This window comes from Mustela erminea, chromosome 16, assembly GCF_009829155.1.
Source record: "Mustela erminea isolate mMusErm1 chromosome 16, mMusErm1.Pri, whole genome shotgun sequence".
NCBI classification, from domain to species: Eukaryota; Metazoa; Chordata; class Mammalia; order Carnivora; family Mustelidae; genus Mustela; species Mustela erminea.
The window spans coordinates 13,018,179-13,036,647 of NC_045629.1; the positions used below are offsets into that span (position 1 = coordinate 13,018,179).

The 18,469-nt window shown below is 43.2% G+C and overlaps 1 protein-coding gene across 3 annotated transcripts in view; it reads right to left on the reverse strand.

Annotated features, from left to right (window-relative positions):
• Positions 1–17,130, reverse strand: part of CA8 (carbonic anhydrase 8) — a 94,798-nt gene extending 77,668 nt beyond the window's left edge. For all 3 annotated transcript variants that reach the window (XR_004279461.1, XM_032315482.1, XM_032315483.1), the window contains exons 1-3: positions 16,764–17,130; positions 15,418–15,609; positions 3,347–3,471 (exon numbers count right to left, since the gene is read on the reverse strand). Coding sequence is in view for 2 of the 3 variants with exons in the window: in XM_032315482.1 (XP_032171373.1) it covers positions 3,347–3,471; positions 15,418–15,609; positions 16,764–16,863 (417 nt within the window). In the remaining variant the exon portion in view is untranslated. The remainder of the gene's footprint in view (positions 1–3,346; positions 3,472–15,417; positions 15,610–16,763) is intronic.
• Positions 17,131–18,469: the final 1,339 nt, after the last annotated feature.

Genomic DNA, 18,469 nt, shown 5'->3' on the forward strand with positions numbered 1-18,469 from the left:
ACAGCACCGGGCTCCACGCTCAGCATGGAGTCTGCTTAAGAGTCTCTCTTCCTCCGCCCCTCCTCCCTCCAATAAGCAAATAAATCCTTAAAAACAAATTATGTATACATATGCGATTTAGAAATTAAAAGTTAGTCCTGAAATGTAAATAAAAGATGGAAAGGGTCTTAAAACTTTTTTAATCACATACCCAAGAAGGTACCTACCTGATCCCCTCACTCTCCGCTATTCTATTGGCAAGGTGGCCCTTGTCTCTAAGGTGGCCCTTGAGGGCAATTCAGGGCCAGAGGGCCAGTGGCAAGTTACCTACCTATCTCCATGTAAGCCTTCTCATTCCCTCCTGGACTTAGTCTACGCTGCGTCTATCCCTTCTCTCTTTCAGCACACGCTGTGAATCCTCTCCTTAAAACCCAGCTCAGGGGTGCCTGGGTGGCTCAGTCAGTTAAACGTTTGCTTTCAGCTCACATCATGATCTCAGGGTCCTGGAAGTGAGCCCTGCATTGGGCTCTGCGCTCAGTGGGGTGCCTACTTCTCCCTCTCTCTCTGCCCCTCCCCACTGCTCATGCTCTCTCTCGCTCACTCTAATAACAAATAAAATCTTTAAAAAAAATAAAACCTAGCTCAGTATTCACAGCCTCCATTAAAACAAAGCAAAACAAAATAAAACAGAAAAAACGTGGCCTATAGATCGCTCCCTCTACTTCTGCACAGCCCCCTACATTTATGCAACTCAGCGGGACAGAGCACTAAACAAACATCAGCTGATGATACAAGTATTTTCTCTAGGACAGAATCAGAGATAATCTGGGATAACAAAGAGTATAAATATTATTCATCACCTATTTTGGAAAAATTACAGCCAGTAATTCCATTATCCCAAATATAAATATTTCTGCAGAAACAAAGCCTATCAGAATTTCATCTTCACTCAAAACAAACCATTACCTGTGTTTAATGGACCAGAGCAGTTAAAATGCCACCAAGTAACAGGACCAGTCTGAACATGTGGCCTGGAAATTCTATTTGACCACAGAACAAAAAGCTCAGACCACTGACTCGTTTAATCTAATTAAGCATTCCCAAAGCTATAAATTCTGCATGTCGCAAGCAGGGCCGCTAAATTTTCTTCCGGAAGTTGTTGCCTATCCAGTTACTCCCATCTCTCCCCCAATTTTTTATAGTACAAGTGGGTCTTTGAAAACTGGTTGAGAGGAAATGATGAAACAGTCCTTTAAACCCAAAGCAGCCCTACCCGTCCGTGTCTCCCCGTCCCTGACTCTGCCCTCTGCTACCCTGCAGGTCCAGCTGTTTTGGACTGTTTTGTGTCCACTTTCCTCTCTGATGCCTCCGGTGTGTGCTTTTCCTTCTCACGGTGGGTGAGGACAGTGCAGTAGCCAGACGTGACACAGAGACAGGGCAGAACCGTATTCACGCAGCAGAAGGGAGATGATGTCTGTAGGTACTGAGAAAAAAAGTCCCTACGATGGTAACATATGAAGACCTGATCTTCCCTGTCAAGGTCTTAATCACAGCCACAAGGCCACAGTCATATACTCAAGTGGTCTGCAGCTTACTACAACCATTTTCCCTTCAACATCCTCCTTCAAACACTTAAATATTTAACTTTTAAGACTCAAGTCTTGAGGTGCGTTGGTGGCTGTCAGTTAAGCAGCTGCCTTTAGCTCAGGTCATGATCCCAGGGTCCTGGGATCGAGTCCGTCCTCAGGCTCTCTCCTCAATGGGAAGCCTGCTTCTCCCTTGCCCCTGTTCATGCTCTCTTCTCTCTCAAATAAATAAGTAAAATGTTAAAAAAAAAAAAAAAAAAAAGGCATTTGAGTCTTTTTTAATGAAAGGCATATCCTGAGATTCCTAAGGCACTTTTTAAAAATTATAATTAAATATGGAGAAATACTTCCTCTACCTTGATTCTGTGAAATAGATGTATCACTAATAGGAATTATACAGCAGTGATTTCCAGTCACTGAGGTGGGACTAGACACAGAATCTAGCCATCTTCAATCCCATACCTAAGGGTACAGGCAGTTGGCAACAACAGAGAAGGAAGACTGGCACCCCAGCAGCCTCCAAAATATACTGTTATGTGCCACCGACATGCTGTTTTCTGGAGACATCTGGGGGTCCTTATAGGAAAAAAAAGAAACAAGACCTGGACCAATGGCAACATTGTCTGAAGTTCACCAACGTGGGCTGTCTCTGATATATCCAGCAGTGGACTAAATGACCAGTATAAAGAGAAGATGAGGGGGAGACTTTTCTTCAAGAACTGTCTTAGTCAACATTGAGTCATTACGACAAACGACCACCGCTGGAGTGGCTTACACAACATTTATTTCTCACAGTTCCGGAGGTTGAATGATCCAAGATTAAGAGGCTGGCAGAACTGACATCTGGTGAGGACCCACTTCCTGGATTGTAGGCAGCCATCTTCTTGTCTGCCCTCACATGGCAATGAGCAGGGAAGAGCAAGCTCTCTCTGGACTCTTATAAGGACACTAATTCCATTCATGAGGACTCCACCCTGGAGACCTCATCTAACCCTAATTACATCCCAAAGGCCCCACCTCCTAATTCCATCATATTCAACATACAACTGGGGGGTGGGGGGAGGCACCAACGTTTTGGTCCATAACAGGAACCCACGGAATCAGTGAGAAAGACGCCGCAGACACTAAAGTTCACAGTCAATGAGTGCCATGGCAATAATCTATCAAGTACACTGGGCACACAGAAGAGGGAGCAATGTATTCTGCTTAGGGAATGGACTCAGAAAATGTCCCATGGAAGAAATAATACTTCAACTAAGTTGTGAAGAAAGAGTAGGAATTGACTAAAGGAAGTAAAGAGGGACTTCTTCAGACAAAAGAATGACTCTTTAAAAATCTCTCTCTCTCTCTAATTGCCTGGAATGAATAAATCCAACTTACCAATTTCAATCAGAGGCAAACCAGACTTTTGACTAATGTTGAGGTTTCTCTAACTCTGCTGGTTTTCAGTTTATCATCTATTTGTAGCATCTACAAAAATGACTTACTGAATTTGCAAAGGCAGCAGAATTTTTAGAACAGTAACAATACCAAAATGAAACTTAGTAGTGTAAATTACCTTTATAGTCAATCAACTGTGTGCACTCTCCAAGCTCACCAAAGTTGATGGTAAATGCCATTTGCTGCCCAAGCATACACTTTCTTAAGTGCTTTGTTATTTTACTATAAATTGATAAAATTTAAATGGTATACACCTACTTCTAGACTCAACCATTCTCAGTAAGTCGCTGAATATTTTACATAAACAATAAGAGTTTTACAAGATGATTTGTTATTCTTACCTCCATGGGAAAAGCTTTGAAATTAACTGTGTGCTCAGAACCACGCTGGTTTTCTCGCCCCCAATGAAATCTAACTTCATACAGTTCAAATTCATGCCCTTGAGGCAATGGACCTCCTGATAGAACTGAAAAAAGAAAGTAAGTTCTGTTTAATTAACAGAAAACATATTCATCAGTACAGTAGAACACTGTAGCATAAACACGAGGGACATTTTTTGCCAGAAAGCTCTCATGAGTTCTATAAATTAAATTCAGATAGCCAAAATGAGAAATATATTCTAACTGGGGAAAGCATTTACACTATCACACTGATACAGTACAAAGACTATAAAATACTTGGTAATATTGCATCCCATCAACTTCCTGTGTGTTTCAGGTAAAGGAGTAGACAAAGAAAACACAGATTACCTATTCTCCCTGAGACTCGCACTTAGCACTGCTCAGGAGACAAGGACAGGGTTTGCGTCTCACACTGACCAGTACTTTGCTACCGACCAATCGATCATTTATATCTTGTTTACAGATCACCCTTTTGTACCATACTGTCAACTTAGAGAGTAAGTACAAGCTAATAAAATTACCTATTAAAAGAATGTTTATACCAATGTGATTTTTTGATAACAAAATCACACTTAAAAAGCTATTTACAATGTAATACCACAGAAATGCAAGTGAAGTAAAATTATAATAAAATATTAACATGATTTAAAATGTTGGGGCACCTGGGTGGCTCAGTGGGTTAAGCCTCTGCGTTCAGCTCAGGTCATGATCTCAGGGTCCTGGGATCAAGCCCCGCATCGGGCTCTCTGCTCAGCAGGGAGCCTGTTTCTCCCTCTCTCTCTGCCTGCCTCTCTGCCTACTTGTGATCTCTGTCTGTCAAATAAATAAATAAATAATAAAATAAAATTTAAAAACCTTTAAAATGTTAACATTTGGGGGAAAAATACTAACATTTGTTTCACAGGGCCCGGTCTCTATTTCTCATTTCTGGATAGGACCCAGAACTTTGTCCCAAACAGGAGCACTCTAAAGGATGATGAAAAATACACCTGTGTAAGAACCGGTCTTGAAACAACAAAATACTTTCCTTAGTTTAAACACACCCTGACATTGTAGAGGAAAACTTTATTCATCACAAATGACCAATTTTGACACAAATAAAGACTGTCCATATTTTTCCTATAAAAACTGTCAATTCTCTGCTTGACTTATTTCGCTAAGCATGATACTATCATATGATCTCCCTGATATGAGGAAGTGGTGATGCAACATGGGGGCTTAAGTGGGTAGGAGAAGAATAAATGAAACAAGATGGGATTGGGAGGGAGACAAACCATAAGTGACTCTTAATCTCACAAAACAAACTGAGGGTTGCTGGGGGGAGGGGGTTTGGGAGAAGGGGGGTGGGGTTATGGACATTGGGGAGGGTATGTGCTTTGGTGAGTGCTGTGAAGTGTGTAAACCTGGTGATTCACAGACCTGTACCCCTGGGGATAAAAATATATGTTTATAAAAAATAAAAAAATTAATTTAAAAAAAAAAAAAACTGTCAATTCTAGGTGCACTTGGGTGGCACAGTTGGTTAAGCGTCCGACTCTTGGTTTCAGGGCAGGTCCTGATCTCAGGGTCCTGGGATCCAGCCCCACATTGGGTTCCCCACTTAGCATGGAGTCTGCCTGAGATGCGCTCTCTCTCTCCCTCTCCCTCTGCCCCTCCTGCTCATGTTTTCTCTCTCTCTCTAAAATAAATAAATAAAATCTTCTTAAAAAACCCATTATTCTAAATGATACCAGCTAAGAATTAAAAGTTTTTTTAGTCAAGAAGTTGACAAAATTTATCTCCTCTCCCAAGAAGCAGTCCCTGAAAGAAAGGAGCATTCACACTTGGGCCAGCTTGTGGAGGAACAGTAGTGACCAGAGCTGAGTGCCACACAGAGGGACAGGCCCGCTGTCCATCCGTACCCTAAACCTCAGTGGAGAGGAAAGGGAATTGGTGCAGCAATATTTATTTGTTTGCCTGGTTCATCATCTAATTACTTGTTCCAAAAGAATTTAAGGCTTCTTACATCAAGTACCTGTCATCCAGCCAGAAGGCATAAATTAGAAAGAAGAGCAAAGGGAAAACAAAGACAGAGAGGGAAAACAGATGGAGACGGGAGGCTCCCGCACAAATGAAAGTCATGAAGTCCTTACGAAAAGCACCCTATGCATTTGGTTCTATGCTTTTTGCCAGCTCAAAGAAGAAAAAGAGCAGCAGCAGCAAAACACAATTATAATTTTCCTTTCCGGCGGAAAAGAAGTGAGACACATGATCTTTAGGATGATACTATCTCACATGGTTTTTATGTTTTCTTCATGTCTGGTCTTGTAAGTTGTACAGCAAATTGTAGGGGCACCTGGGTGGCCCAGTCAGTTAAGCGTCCAACTCCCGGACCTCAGGTTGTGAGCTCGGGGTCGTGAGATCAAGCCCCGTGTCAAGCACCGCGTCAGGCTCCGTGCTCAGTGTGGAGTCTGCTTGAGATTGTCCCTCTCCTGGCCCCTTCTGCTTATTCTCTCTCTTTCTTCTGTGAAATAAATAAATCTTTAAAAAAAAAAAAAAAAACTGGAGGGGTCAGTCAGTATCACCTTCCCAATGAACAGGGTCGAGAAAGCGTAACTGAGACAGGTGAAGTGTGATGTGCCCCAGGCACCCAGCTAGCCAGCTCCAGGAGCCTGGAACTCGGACCTTCTGACCCACATCTCACACTGAGACAGGACAGGGAAATTCACATCTCTGCGTCTGTGAGCTGGAACTAAAAAAACCAATGAGTTCTTTAAGCCTGGATTTCTAAACTGCAGTCCATCCTTTGAGTACTACACCTCATCCTATTTCAAAAAACAATTTTTAAAAAAATGGAAACACGTGGATCACAAAGGTTTCCAGATATCCCAAACGGCAGAGCAAGTGCAGGGCACCTTCTCCAACAAGCAACCACGCTGTGGATGAAACCCTTGTATTCCAACCAGCCATGCCCCAGTTTGGGCATAACCTCAAAAATCGCTCCTTTCCCCCTGGCTGCCCGATGTTGGTCTTAAGAAAAACCAGGAAGGAAGTCTGGACTGTACCCACTCCCAAAGGTGGAATGTCCCCCCTCCCAAACCAAAAAGAATACATGGGGGAAAGCTTCTTGTGACATACCAGGCCACATTCCGGCCCTCATCACCAGAACTCCAAAACACTGCCCTCACCAGGGCAGTGAGAGCCTGACCTGAGGGGTGGGAGCCAGTTCCCTAACACTTTACTATCTACTATCTTTTTTTTTAACACTTTTTTAAAAAGATTTTATTTGAGAGAGATAAAGACAGAGATAGTGAAGAGAGAGCACAGCAGGGAGGAGAGGAAGAAGCAGGCCCCCCACTAAGTGGGGAGCCAGGTGTGGGACCGGATCCCAGCACCCCAGGATCATGAATGGAGCCAAAGGCCACCGCTTAACTGACCAAGCCATTCAGGGGCGCCCCTAACACTACTTTCAATAGAAGGTGGAAACTGTCTTAGAGAAGGCTTAACTCCATGCTGCGGAGGAAAAAGAAAGGGCAGCATTGTGCCAGGAAGCTCATGTAGCCCAGAAAAGAGGATTTATAAAATCTTTACCCCAAACTTCTTCCTAGGGTATGTGCACACACAAGGGCGTGGTATTTCTGAGCCTGGGGAGCGCCGTCTACCAAGGCTTTCCTCTAGAAACGGAGATAAGTGACCTTGACAGTGAATTCAGGGCACCAAAATACAACGCCCATCTGATGGATGCCCAGGATTTCTTTCCTAGGAACCAAGCCTTCAGCTTAGAACTTGAGGACAGAGATGCTATTTTAAATGCCCTAGAAACTCAAACGGCACCAGTTTATGTGTGGACGGGGACCAGCTCCAAGCCCACAGGGCTTCATTTACTTATCCTTTCAACTAATATTTTTATACCAGGGACCACATTAAATGCTTAAGATATACCGACTCTGCTAAAACCGACAGAATTCACTACCCTTGAGAATCTTACGTTTTGTTAGAGGGAAATGAAAATTCACCCATTTATGGAGGTCAGTGCTTTGCTGAGCGGTATGTGGTCAGCCCCTGGCAGATTTGTTAGCTGTGATGCCATTATGTTCAATAAAATCATCATGAAATAAGACCCTCACAGGTCTTACACTCTATCAGGTTGAAAATAAACACCAAGAAGGGAAGGATTCAGCCGGGGCCTGGTCCCCAGGAAGAAATGACAAGGACACAGCTTCCAGCCATCAGCCAAGGCTCTGGGTACCAGTCACTCTTGCTGCAGATGAATAATCCAAAGTTACACCACACTCAAATCACATGGCTGTACAAAGCCATAAAAAATAACAAAATACTGAATTAAGAATTTTATGAGGGGCCGGCTAAAAGCATTACCTGTTCATCCCCTAAGAATGCTAGCATTGATAGACTAAAAATAAATAGTCTCTCTGTTTTACCCACTTGGCAACATCCTCTTAAAGCATTATTCTCCTTTTTCCCAGCTTATTTTTTTAATAAGGAAACTACTCATACCAAAAGGGGTACACTTTTCCTATATTTATGAGTATCAGATTTTGCTAAGTGACATTTTGTCACCATGTGGCAGATTTATCAGTTGTGATGTCATTATGTTCAATAAAATTACAATGAAACAATGTGAGAGTCCCACTGATGACACCCTGCATTTCCTTAGAATAACACACTTGCAGAAAGAATAGAAAATAAACTGATGCCATTGCCACTAGCTGCTTTTTCTTTAATGCTCTTTAACAGGCACAGCTATTATGCTTGTACATATAAAAAGAGTTCCTCTCAGAAACCTCGCAAAATCTGAGAAACCCATAAAGGCATGATATATATGCGTTTACCTAAATCTAGCTAAGCTTCCACAAGCCATTGCAGAAAACGAATTTGCCAGAGAGTTCAAAGGCTTAGCCTCCCTCATTTGAGTTCAACTCGCCTTTTAAGATGGACTCCTTGCCCAGCCCTGTGTTGCCCCCCAAAGGATGTAAAAAGGAGGACACAGTCTCCATGCCGGAGGGGTATTCTCAGTGCTTAAGAAACAATGCTCCCATTTAAACGTGAGATGCAGGAAAGGCACCCAGCAAGGGCCATGCCAGAACCAAGGGGGCATCAGAAAGTCAGAAAAAACTTTACAGAGGAGATCACTAAGCAGAGTCTGGAAGAGGAAGCAAAGAGAATTGAGTAAGAGCATTCCAAGCAGAGAGAAGGGAACAAGAAAGGACCGAGTCTATTCCAGGAGAATAAAGGTTAGGCTCCCAAGATGTGAGCACCAGGAGGGGAACTGTAGGCTATCCTTATGAACTGGGAGGTTATTATGGAGGGAATCACCAATAGCTTTTAAGTAGAAGACTAGTAAAATATTACTTCCATACCTTTGTGAACAGTAGACCAGCAAAGAGCAAGCCTGACCAGCTGACTGTTATAACTCGGGCACAGATAGTGTGGTCTGGAGACAGTCCTCCCCAGCCCTGCTGTGTCCCCAGCACAGAGGGAAGCTGTTAACTGCTGTGTCCCCCAATGGATCTAGACCCAAAGAGTTCATTCTCAACAGGTCTAAAGATTTTATAACCTCAGTTTGACTTTTAAGGAATCCAAAACGTATTCGCAAAACATTGCAAGAAGAGTATAAATTAGTTCTTCTAAAAAGCATTTGAAATCTTGAAAGCAATAATTATTTTACTCCCTTTACCTTCTAACCTACAGTTTCACTTTATATTAAAGAATGAATATCGGGGTGCCTGGGTGGCTCAGTGGGTTAAGCCTCTGCCTTCAGCTCAGGCCATAATCTCAGGGTCCTGGGATCGAGCCCCACATCAGGCTCTCTGCTGAGCAGGGAGCCTTCTTCCCCCCTCTCTCTGCCTGCTTCTCTGCCTACTTGTGATCTCTCTCTGTCAAATAAATAAATAAAATCTTAAAAAAAAAAAAAAGAATGAATATCATCAGTTCTTAAGAGTGGGGGCAACATGGACAGTACGGGGAGGAGGCCAGTCAGCCTGGGTCTGCATAAGCAAAGGGAAGCAGATTAAGACAACTGTCCAAGTAATGCAAGACCCCCAAAGTTAGCTAACAGGTCAATCATAAAGAAATTCAACCCTGACATCTCATATAAGTAAACAATACAGAGCCACTGTCTAAGTGAAGACAATTGTAAGATGTTTTTGACAACCCCATCTTTAAATCAGCAAGGCTATTAAGAAGCACTATAAAAAAAAAGTCATGTTTTTGGAAAAAAAAAAGTATGATTTAATAATAAAAGTAATCTAGCCTAAATTTAATATTGAGAATTATAAAAGACCCAGAGGTAGAACTGTCTAATTAGGGTTTCTATAATAAGTTACAACAAAGGACACAAATGACCTATTCTGATTAGCAATTTCTCCCATACCAATGGTCCATTAAAAATGTCATTACCCTTAACACACAGCTTGCAGTCAGATGGAATGATGTTCTATTGCAGAAGCTTGGCCAGTCTCACACTTTGTCAGGACTTAACTATTCAACCACTGAGGCTAGAAATCTACAGTTATATTTTTATGCTTAAGCTACTCTTTATACCACTGCAATATGTCTGATTTTCATTTGTGCACACTAACCATGGAGATTCCTGTACTACAATGATTCACCAGTTCGACAGAGAAATTAAATGATGGATGTGGCAGCCTTGGTAACACTCTCCAAACTCCAGGAGATAAGAGGACCCAGAAGGTGATGCTTGGCTCTACTCCATGTCAGGATGCACTCCGTCACCTCGAAATATGCTCAGAGCAGAGGCAGAAGCACAGTGACAGGACCCAAAGTGTGGTCCAGTCATAGGGGCTCCACCCCGGGGCATCCCTCCAATGGGTCCCTCCTCGGCGCTGGTCCACACACCCCATCGCCGACTTTCTGTGGATGGCATCTCAGAGACCTCCCTGTGCCCTCCCTCCCTTTCCACTGGCACTGCCAACACAGCCGCTCCCACTCTCTCCCAGATCCCATCTTACTCTGTATGGCCCGGTGAATTTTCCTGAAACATATTTTACAGAAGAAAAAAAATAAAAAAAGATTATACTCTTTAGGATTTGGTTCAGAATCCCTCATGAGCTTGCTCCAACACAGCCTCTTGATATATATATTAACCTCATTTTCCATGAATCAATCTTTTCTTCCACATATACTTCAGGATTCTCTTTTCCTCATCCAAGGTCCAGACCTTCCCACAGCTGCATCCTTTTTGCTTATTGCCCTCTCTTCCCATATATTCCAACCTTCCCCATCCAAATGCTCTTCATGCTTCAGTGATCACTGCCAATGCTACCACCTCTGCCCATCCTCCCCTCAAAATGGCAGCCAAAAATCACCTCTTCTGGTGTACCTATCTCATACAATCCACCACTGTAATCTTCCAAGGGCAGCTTGGGAGCCTGATTTCTATATACCTGACCCAAAGCAGGCAACACTTTGCAGAAGGTAAAACAAAGATTGCCACCTGCATCTGGCAAACCAGAGAAAAACGGTAAAAGAAACCAAAGCCTATTGCTAAGTGAAAGAAGTCAACATATGCTTCTAACTGTATGACATTCTGAAAAATGCAAAACTATGGTGATGATAAAAAAGATCAATGGTTGCCAGATGGAGAGAGGAAGGGAAGAGCAGGTAGAGCACAGAGGATTTTTAAGATGATGGAACTTTTCTGTAGGACAGTATAATGGTGGAGACATGTAATTACACATTTGTGGAAGCGCACAGAATGTACAATACCAAGAGGGAACCCTGATTTAAACTGTAAGTTTTAGGTGATCATGATGTGTCAACACAGGTTCATCAACTGTTAGCAAATGTACTACTCTTGTTTGACTCTTTGGCCTGGGGGTCAACAACCAGAATGCTGACAACCAGGAGTGAGCCACCACATCCCTTTCCCCAGAAAACTGGATAAACCAACAAAAGTTCCTTCTACAATATGGCCAGATCCTTACATAATCACATTACTGTGATGCCCACCAGATAGCAATCCCTGTCCACGTGCACAGAGCTTCTAATCCAATTTTTAGACCCATCCCTAAATATGAACAAAGAGCCAAAGATAAGTAGACTTTGGAGAAAAACTCCCATCTAAAAGAAACCAAATAAATAGAAGAACCCAGAATAAACAGAGACATAGAACAGGAAAAAAAGAAAGAAAGACAGACAGACGGACGGAAAACAATGGAGAAAGACTCTGCACTTAGGAAATAAACGGCAGAAGCTGTACTTGAATGACTAAGAAAAGTAGTATAAGCACAACTTATTTAGAAGTTAGAACAGAAAGCAAAAGTTTAATGGGAAGACTAGAAGATGTAAGTTGAGGAAATCCACCGGGAAACAGAACAAAAAGACAAAAACAGAGGAGTTATGAAAGAAGAAAATAAAGGAAAAACAAAATTTATCAATTACCTAATGTAAGAAAATTTCTAAGAAACGGAAGACACAATCATCCAAAAGCCCACCAAGCGCGCACGACAGAGAAATACAAGGTAGCCAACCATGAGCCCTCACATGCCCTCCTTCTCAGGAAGTTACTGGAAGACGGACTATAGGAGGGAATAAACCAAGAAACCCCTGACATAAGGGATCAACCTCAAAAGTGGCAGACAGCATCCAGGAAACATGGGCTTGCACAGGAGAGATAAGCAAAGGGACCTCGTGGGCATAAGGTCCAGGAGCTGCGGATGATGGCTAGAGGGCAGGCCTAGAGATAAAGCAGGAGAAGGGAGAGGCCTCCAAAGCGACAGGGGAAAGACCAAGGTGAGGGAGGCAAGGACTTCTCGATGTAGCTCTGCCATCGCTCAGAGCCTGGAAATAAAATCATGATAGATAAAGTAAGAAATTAAATAAACAAAAATGCATTAACTCCAGGGGAGAAAAACACCACATTGTTCAGTAAAGGAAATAGATTGTAGTCTCAGCTGGAAACAACAACTACACAGTCATAATGATAAAAATACTGAGTACTAATTTAAAGAAAAATTGTAAGGGTACCTGGGTGGCTCAGTTGGCTGAACAACTGCCTTCAGCTCAGGTCATGATCCTGGAGTCCCAGGATTAAGTCCCACATCAGGCTCCCTGCTCAGCAGGGGGTCTGCTTCTCCCTCTGACCTTCCCCTTCTCATGCTCGCTCTCTCTCTCAATCTCTCCTCTCTTTCAAATAAATAAAGAAATTGTTGGAGGGGCACCTGGGTGGCTCAGTGGGTTAAGAGGCTGCCTTCGGCTCAGGTCATGATCTCAGGGTCCTGGGATCGAGCCCCATATCAGGCTCTCTGCTCAGCAGGGGTCTGCTTCCCCCTCTCTCTCTGCCTGCCTCTTTGCCTGCTTGTGATCTCTCTCTCTCTGTCAAATAAATTAATAAATAAAATCTTTTTTAAAATTTTTTTAAATTAAAAAAAATAAAAGAAATTGTTGGGGTGCCTAGGTGGCTCGGCGGGTTAGGCCTCTGCCTTCGGCTCTGTTCATGGTCCCAGGGTCCTGGGATCGAGCCCCGCATCGGCCTCTCTGCTTGGTGGGAAGCCTGCTTCTCCCCTCTCTGTCTGCCTGCCTCTCTGCCTACTTGTGATCTCTGTCTGTTAAATAAATAATTTTTTTAAATTGTAATTTAAGTATACAGGGACAAAAGAGGGGCAAACCAAAATGGGGGAGGGTAGTTAGAGACCAGCCTCATTTTCCGTAGCAGAGAGTTCACAGATATCTCACATGTCAAAGCAGGACCCTATGAACATACCCGTGAGGGATGGAGACAGGAGAAGTAACTAAGAGTTCAAAGTGATTGTCACCAAGGCAAAAAGTTTTAGGTGGGGGATGGGGTCTCCCAAGGGCAGAGAGAAACAACATATAGCACTAGTCAAATTGTATATCCTATTTTGATAAAGATAACCCTTGATTAAATAAATAAAGGATAATGTGCTTGGGGCTTGCAGACTACTCCTTTGAGAAGCTTAAATATCCTAAAAAAGGGGGTACTTGGGTGGCTCTGTGGGTTAAGCCTCTGCCTTCGGCTCAGGTCATGATCTCAGGGTCCTGGGATCAAGCCCTGCATTGAGTTCTCTGCTCAACAGGGAGTCTGCTTATCCCTCTCCCTCTGCCTGCCCCTCTGCCTACTTGTGGTCTCTCTCTCTGTCAAATAAATAAACAAAATCTTCAAAAAAAAAAAAAACTGAAAAAAAAAAAAGGTCCGCACATGGTATTTTTTTTGCCCCTTGTATTTTAAGTTTGAGAAATACAGAAAAGGCAGAAACAACAAAGAAGACATTATTCCAGCAGCAGAAAAGAGACAGGGCTTCTAAAGGAGCAAGCTCTCCAAGGGGGCAGGAGTAAGGGGTCTGGAACATGTGTCCTCAGATTAGGCTAGGACAGACACAGAGCTCACCCCTGCTGGTCAGGGGTGAAGGAGGGAGGGACTGGAGTGCAAGGGAAAACCTTTTGGTTAGAGAGTCAAGGCACTGCTTAATAGTCTCTGTTTTGGGGATGAGTGAGCGGGCCAAGGGAAATCATCAATATTTGAGAAGGTACCAGAAGGAAAAGTTAAATTCAATTTGATCAAGTAAGTTGGATCTTAGAGCAGAGAGTGTTCGTACTCAGTCATTCCTCCATGCTTCCAAATTTCATAACTCTTCCATAACATCTTTATACTAATACTTTAAATGACTGACTCTTCACTAAACTATGAATCCTCGAGAACAGTCTTAGCATTTGTATGCAACCCATATGCACTGACCGCTGTACCTGATGTGAAATGCATTTTTGTTCTATAGATATATAAATGTTTATCTCCAGAAACACAAAGACATCTCAACATACCAATACACATATATTACATTAATATGCTTTTTACAAACCATGACAGTCAGCACTTAATAATTTTACTGTGCAGTTTAAAAATAATACCTAATGTCCTTCATAGATAGCCTCTCCCCAAAAAAAAGTTTTATTTAAGTTCAAATTTCCATCTGAAGCTGTCTCTCTTTGACCACATGTAACACCGAGAATCTGTTTGGGGTGATGCCCATACTTTGACCCAAGTCAGATCATCAAGGAAGACTACATGAACCTATGACTAGCTCATGGGTTCTAAATTAAAGTTCAGGAACAGTCACAGTAAGTTTTAAAACAAAGATTCCATACTTGGAAATCAGTGCCTGCCCTGTCATATAATAAACCTAAAGACTTTAAGGTTTGAAATATGAGATTATTGATTCAGAATTAATTTTGAGTACAGGTGATCTCTGTTCATTAGTACTTCCTAGTATTTCAACATACTCTAATTTTATATTCTTTCCAAGAAAGAAATACGGCTATTCATTAAGAAAAGGATAATAATAGGATAATTAATGCTAATTTTTTAAAAATTCTTCTTTCATCTCCCCTACATTTAAGCCAATTTCCTTGATAATTTCCAACACCTTTTCCATAAAACATTTCAAATCTACCTCAAACAGATTCAAAGGGGAGAGGAAGAGTTATAAATAAGTAAATACAAACAAGAGTTCTGGTCATTCAAATCTTTTACTAAGTTTAGAGGATGTTTTTGATAGCTATTAAAATTCTTCTTGCCACATTAATATAGTAGAGAAAATTAATTTGAGAAGTCTATCTCAAATCCCATATTATGGCAATAAATCCTAATCTTTAGTTTTACAAAGCAATAAAACAGAGAATTACAATTTTCTGGATGAATTAAGCTAACGAACGATTTAGGACAAAATGCAGATTAGGACACCTGCACATGCTTTTCCATAAATCCCACAAAGTTTAAGTTGATCAACTAAGGTTGTTTCAGTAATATCATGTAACACAGAACAACCAAACTACCATCTCCATAATTTCATCCTTTTAGCTTCTCAAAAATTTTTAGAAATCAATTCCCAAAAAAATAGCATTTTATAGTATAGTAAGCTATCCTGATAATGGTACTATGGTTAATTCTACCTTTAAAGTCATAGAAGCCAAATCAACTCAGTAGCCTGTAAGAACTTCTAATTTACAAAGGCATGCAAAAGCATCTTCTAATATACCTGATTTTGACTTCAGGATAACCTGAATGGTATGTCCATCGTTGGTGACTTCACAGTCCCGGCAGACCACATAATTTGGGGAGAGGCGGACATCCAGCAGTGAGGGGTCATATCTAGCTTCTCTTGAGTTTAAATTAATGGGGGACTGGTATTCCCCATTAGCATCAGGAAACACCAAGCCCCACTCAACACCTAAGCACAAAATAAAGCAAATTTAGAACAGGTTATAAAAAAGTTCCAATAAAATTCAACATGTAAAAGCTGATTTAGACACTATTTATGATCCTTGACATTATTAAGGTTATGACTATTGTTTCTCTACAGAGGAAAATATGGTAAAGGTGTACGAATTTCTGCGCTCATATTTTCAATGATTTAATGCTATCAAATATCATGTACAAAGTACTGTACTAACAAAATATTCTGTCTTCGTCCACATATATATAATAATATGTAACTCTAGGAAATTTAGGTCACCTCGAAGTGATTGAAAAAGAATCAAGAGTTCCACAAAAATTTCCTCTGCTCATTAGTTCAATACATGCAGTCCCTGAGAAATACCTGAACTTCTGAACTTGCTTGACGAGAGCCAAAAACCATAAATCTAATGCTAGTGAATAAACCCCTCTTCTCAGAAATGCAAACTCAGCAGTAGAGAAGTGGGCATATCCTCATATACCCACACCGCTCTTGTCCTACAATATATACATATATATTCTCTTGGCATGTTTTATAAAGTTAAAATTCCCCATTTGTTTCACCATCAGCTTCAGCGGTCAAATCTATTTCCATCTTCTGGGATAAATGCAGCCAACAAAACTTTTTTAAAAAGTCAACCCCTTCCGACCAAGCCCGCTGATTAGGCTTGAAATTTAGGACTTCCTTAGCAAGAATTGAACACCGTTCGCATCCTTCACGGAAAGACTAGCGGCGAGTAGGCTTTCTCCCCGCAGGGTCCTCACAGCAAGCAAGAACCGAGCAGTTTCGGTAAGACTGGGGGCCCAAGGTGCTGAGTAAAATGCAACGCAGCTCCCCGCCGGCACTCGGTGCCCACAAGGGTTAGAGGCGCCGCGCAAGGCTGGCCCTCCGCGTGGCCGCAAGTGCCAACTGCTGCCCGGCGGGACCGACCGGCGCCCTGACGCGCGCAGGCGGCGGGCACTCTCGCTCTGCCTGGAGCCACTTCGGCCCCCAGTCGGGCTTGGGGAGCGGGAAAGCGACAGAGACGCACGTGGGAAAGAGGGGCCGCGGCGGTGCTGGGCGCGCGCGAGAGCCGCAGCCACTCGGCGGGACGCGCACGCGGCGGGGCGCGGGACCTCGGACAGCCCGCCCGACTCGCGGCCGGTTACCTTCTTCGTAGCCCCACTCCACCCCCTCCTCCTCCTCCTCTTCATCCTCCTCCTTCTCCGGGAAGGCGACGGAATCTTCGATGAAGCTCAGGTCAGCCATGGGGAAAAGGCCGTGGGTCCCCTCGGCGCTCTCGCCCGCGGAGCCCGCGGGGCAACAGAGAAGCGGGCAGGAGTGGGAGTGGGCGCGCGTGGAGGTGGGAGGCCGACCAGAAGTCCGTGGGGGTGTGAGCGCGCGCGTGGGGGTGTGAGCGCGCGTGCGGGCGCGAGGCGGGCGCGGGCTGGGCTGGAGTTTTCGGGCGGCCGGGGCGGGGAGCGCGCGCGCCCCGAGTCCCGGCGGAGCGCGACGCGAGCCGTAGCTCCAGGAGCGGCAGTCGGCGGGTTATAAACCCGACCGGGGCGTGTCTGGTACGGGAGGATCCGCCCCCTTCGCTCCGCGGCCAGCAGGAAAAGGACCTGGAGCTACCGGCCACACCAGGGAAACTGCGGAAGCCCGGTTGCCCTACCTGTGGGGTGGGCTCCCCACTGCCGTCTCTCCCACGCTTACCTTCCAGAAGCCCGCGAGTCGCCCAAGGACCCGTGTGTGTAGGCCCTAGACCCGGGGCTTTCTACCTTATTTACTTTCGGCTTTACTGCAGGAAATACAAAAAGAAAAAGAGAAAAAAAAAAAAAAAAAAGCGGATGTGGGGGTTTCAGGAAGGAGAGAGAGTAATAGCTATGCGTAAAGGACAGGGCTGGGAAGACCGTAAGAAGTTTCCCACTCTGAATTTTTATTATTGGCTATTTACTTTATCATCGTCCTTAAAGGACGGTGGAAAGTTGAAATGGAAAAATTTCCAAGGAACTTGTAGTTCCTAAAACACATAAGACAAAAATGTTTCAATCTAGATAAACAGATATAATTTGGGGATTTCCCCCCCAAAAAAAAAAAATTATCTCAAAGGCAATGACAAGCAATAAAGAAAGGGTATTTGGTTTTAGTTTCAGAGTCTGGGGTGCTGCTGCAGGAACAGCTTGACCTGTACACAGCTCCCAAACGCCTAATGAAATCGTGTAAATAATGAAATGCACACATTGCATAACAAACAGAACTTTCCCGATCTAAAGAGGTAGCATTGTTACCTCTAAAACATGCTTCCCAACGACTTAATGCCCTAAGCCCTGTGTTTCAATGCGTTTTAAAAGCCCCAGTTTATAACCCCTGACCAGGTTAACTCCTCGTTTTTAGAGGCTCAGATTTGGACCTCAAGCAGAATTTGTTTTTATAAGCCCAGTGCACGTACCGCAACGTCTGTTAGCAGTTTGAATTGCCGGTTCTTAAATCATCTCATCTTTATGAATGCTTCATTCCTCATAGGATGGAGAGGCTCCTTCTGGGGATTTTCCTGTTCTGTGCTCCTAGCATTCACTGGCTGCTCAGCCCTCTACTATGTAAAAAAGACATTTAACAGGTTGTTAGAAACTACTCCAGAAAGTGGATTGAGATTGGGGGGGGGGGGGGCCTAAGTCAATCAATTCTGACACTTTCTGGAACATTTAACAAAAGAGGTGAGAACTATTGGTCAGCTTTAGCTTTGAGGTTCCAAGCACTCACTAAAAAAATTAATAATAATAAAAATTAAAAATTCCCCCTTAAGGTAGGTGAAAAGTTATGAGGACTTGAGCCACAGTTTAAGAGAGATGAAATTCATTCTTCACTCACTGCCTGT